This window comes from Nuphar pumila, unplaced genomic scaffold (assembly GCF_984573655.1).
Source record: "Nuphar pumila unplaced genomic scaffold, dmNupPumi1.hap1.1 HAP1_SCAFFOLD_2324, whole genome shotgun sequence".
NCBI lineage: Eukaryota > Viridiplantae > Streptophyta > Magnoliopsida > Nymphaeales > Nymphaeaceae > Nuphar > Nuphar pumila.
The window spans coordinates 20,436-23,767 of NW_028323896.1; the positions used below are offsets into that span (position 1 = coordinate 20,436).

A 3,332-nucleotide genomic window follows, 5' to 3' on the forward strand; every position below is an offset into this window, starting at 1 on the left:
TCGCATGCCGTCTGATGCTGAGAGTACGGGCTTTGAATCATTCAGGAGCTGGTCAGTGATAGCACCTTCGGTTAGGGTGGCCCCGAACGAGAAACTCAAACCTGGGTCTACAGGTTTCAGTTTCTTGTTCGGTTGGAGCTTTCAGTGTTCAGCACGCTTTGGCGCCTTCATGCCGAGGTCTCCAATTACGGAGCTTGGGAGCATCAGCGGGCACCCCAGTTTCAGCGTCAAGCATCGCTCGCTGTGGAGATTCAGCGGGTTTTCAGTGCCCTCGGGGAGGACAACCTTCTCCTGAGGGGCATCCTCCGTTGTCTGCTGTAGGAGGCGTAACAGGTTGCGTGACGGAGTTGCCTCCCTATGATGGAGGCGATGCCGGGCTGCTGCAGTTATGGCATCCTTACCCCCGATGAACTTGGTGACGGCTACATAAAGTACCCGTCCTGAAGGTGGTAACAACTCGAACATTGCCTGCGTTATTTTGGAGACGGCTATCTGGGTAATAATGCCCACCTGTCCGCACTCCCCTGACTGAAGCAAGGCTGTCTCGATGTCTGCTGCCTCCACTGAATTCGACGCGAAGGCTGCACCTGTCGCCATGAAATTTTCCCAACTGAAATCTGAATCCTTGAGGTGGCTTGTCAGCCCATGATCCGCCAGCGTCTCTGCCATGGCTTCTGGGAAGAAAGCCATGACTAACTGACGTAATGCATCCCTTTCTTTTCCTGGTTCGGGTGCCTGAAATTCTTCCAGAGAGAGCATTTTCTCTAGGCCTGAGACTGTACATTTTGCCAGTCGTGCGGTCTACATCACCAAATCGAGATGGACTCCCGTGAGTTGCTGAAGTGTCGCTAAGACACGCGTCATACGCTTGTGCTCTGCCACCAGCATCAAGGCTCGCCCTGCTGCGTCCTCGGCTGGCTCTGAAGTTGGCAGAGTCAAGCAGTACTCATGAAAATTCTGAAGGCCGTGGATAATACCTGGCCGATATAGCTGAAGCTCATCATGAATGACCGGAAGGTCCTGAACGAGACGTACCCATGAAGAGCGGTCGAAATCCCGCTGTCCCCCAAGGCCTTGCGAGCCGCGGCCAATACCGCCTCTGACATGAACGTGAATTCCACAACAATCCCTGTACGAGAGCCAAATGTTACAGATGTATGTGGAAAACGTAGGGGTTCCTACGTCTGCAACGTAAACCTCGATAGGGGTGTTCAGCAATGGGACCAAACACCCTTCACCTGAAAGAAGTCCTGACCGAAGTCCCTGATACGTGATATATTCTGATAGTGTCTCCAGGCATCTCCCGTAGGAGACTGACCTCCGAACCCTGGACCTCCCATTGCTGCTATCTGATTCCCTATCGAGGATGACTCAACAAACGTCTAGCGACGTCTTCACATAACACTGGGCGGACAAGGCACCCGCCCCGTTCCATCATGGCAGCTGTGCGGTGCCGCCGGACGCGGCGAGTGACTGGGACGCCTTGGTGTCGCGCCTTCTCTTGGTTGGAGGTCTTGAGTATGCGCTGGACGAGCGGTTTGTGTCTCGTGCCTTCCTCGTTCCCAAAAAGAACGGCGGTTGGCGTCTGGTGGTGGACCTTCGGTGGCTCAACTCGCACTGTGTGAAGCAATCAGTGCAATACGAGACAATCAAGTCCCTTCGCCGCTTCGCAATGCGCAATGCCTGGATGGTGAGCTTCGATCTGCAGGACGGGTATTACCATCTTGCCATCAAGGAGGAAGATCGTAAATACTTCACGTTCTGTGTGAATGGGGAATGCTATCGCTGCGTCGGCCTGCCGTTTGGCTGGACGGCCAGCCCGCGCATCTTCACGAAGCTCATGCGACCGGTGGTTCAAGCGTTGCGGAACATGGCGACGCCGACGCCAGCCGATGGGTGGGCAGGGCATCGCAAAAAGCGCCGCCGCCACGTTCTGCGGGTCCTTCCATACCTTGACGACTTCCTGCTCATCGCGCACAGCCCGGAGGCGGCGGCCAGCGCGGCCTTCGCAGCGAAGCAGCTCTTGTCTAGCCTGGGACTGTGCTGGAATGACAGCAAGTGCGTGTGGGCCCCGACACAGTGCCTGGTGCACTTGGGGCTAGAGGTAGATACACGCAGGGGCGTCTTCCGCGTGGACGAGCGTCGTCGCAATGCCATCCGCAACGCGGCTCGCAACCTCTTGTGCCAGGCGTCCGAGTCAGCGCGCATGGTCCGCGTGCGCGATCTGGCCGCACTTTGCGGTAAGGCAGTGTCTGTGCAGCTGACAGTGCTGCCGGCGCGGTTCTATCAGCGCAGTCTTTACGACGCCTTGATCACGAAGACCAGCTGGTCGAGCCGCGTGCGGCTCTCCCATTGCGCGGTGAAGGACTTGCAGTGGTGGGCACAGTTGCCGCCGCGCTGGAATGGTCGTCCCATTGAGCTGCCGTCAGCGGAGGCGGAGCTGCATGTTGACAGCAGCAGCTATGGCTGGAGTGCAATATTCAACTCGATGTTCCACGCCCACGGCTTCTGGCCGGTGGCCTCGCCCGCGCACAACACGCTGAAGGAGCTCCGCGCTGTTCGCCTCGCGCTCACGAGCTTTCGGGAGCACGCTGCCGACAAGTGTATCTTGGTGCACGAGGACAACATGGCCGTGGTGGCGGCGTTGTCCGGGCTGTGCACGCGCTCGCCGGAGATGATGGCTGAGTTGCGCGAGCTGTGGCAACTGCTGACCTCAGAGCGCATCGAGTTGGTGTGTGATGATGATGTATCTTTTTACAACACTACCGCATCACATGGACATTGGCAACTCCAAGAACTACTTGGGAATCAGAGTTATCATTACCATCACCTGAGGCAAGCGTACCTGGACCAGCCTGACTTACCATAACCTGACCTGACATGTCTTCATCCTCTTCGTCCTGTACCCTGCAAGAAAGGAGGTCAGCCACGGCTGACCAAAAACGACCCGTCAATTCCTTTGGGAGATCGTCGCAACCCACACTCAAAATCTTTGTCAGGAGATCAACTCCAACAGAGATTCCAATTTAGTTGCCAAATTCCCACCTTGTAATCCAAGACCTCCAACCGTTTCAAGAAATTGGTCTATTCTTGGCCACAAGATGGGACAATCCACGGTACAGTGAACACAACCTGTGTGAGCATCCCCCAAATGCTCATCGCAGTCCTTGCAGTGATACTGTACGGGATCCACAAACTCGTAAGTCTGATTTTGAAGTCGGCTTCGTAGGGCAAACAGCTTACCACTCCTAGCGCTCATGATAGTACGAGCCCGAACAGAGGACAAATTTGACAGATATGGTGCAAGCCTGCGTGGTTGTTCACCGATGCAC

General features: G+C 55.9%; 1 protein-coding gene across 1 annotated transcript; it reads left to right on the forward strand.

Annotated features, from left to right (window-relative positions):
• Positions 1–1,366: 1,366 nt before the first annotated feature.
• LOC149808735 (uncharacterized) lies at positions 1,367–2,746 on the forward strand (the record flags this gene model as incomplete). The annotated part of the gene is made up of 2 exons (XM_089995173.1): positions 1,367–1,380; positions 1,444–2,746. Coding segments are annotated over exons 1-2 (1,317 nt in total), but the record flags the coding sequence as incomplete, so codon positions are not given.
• Positions 2,747–3,332: the final 586 nt, after the last annotated feature.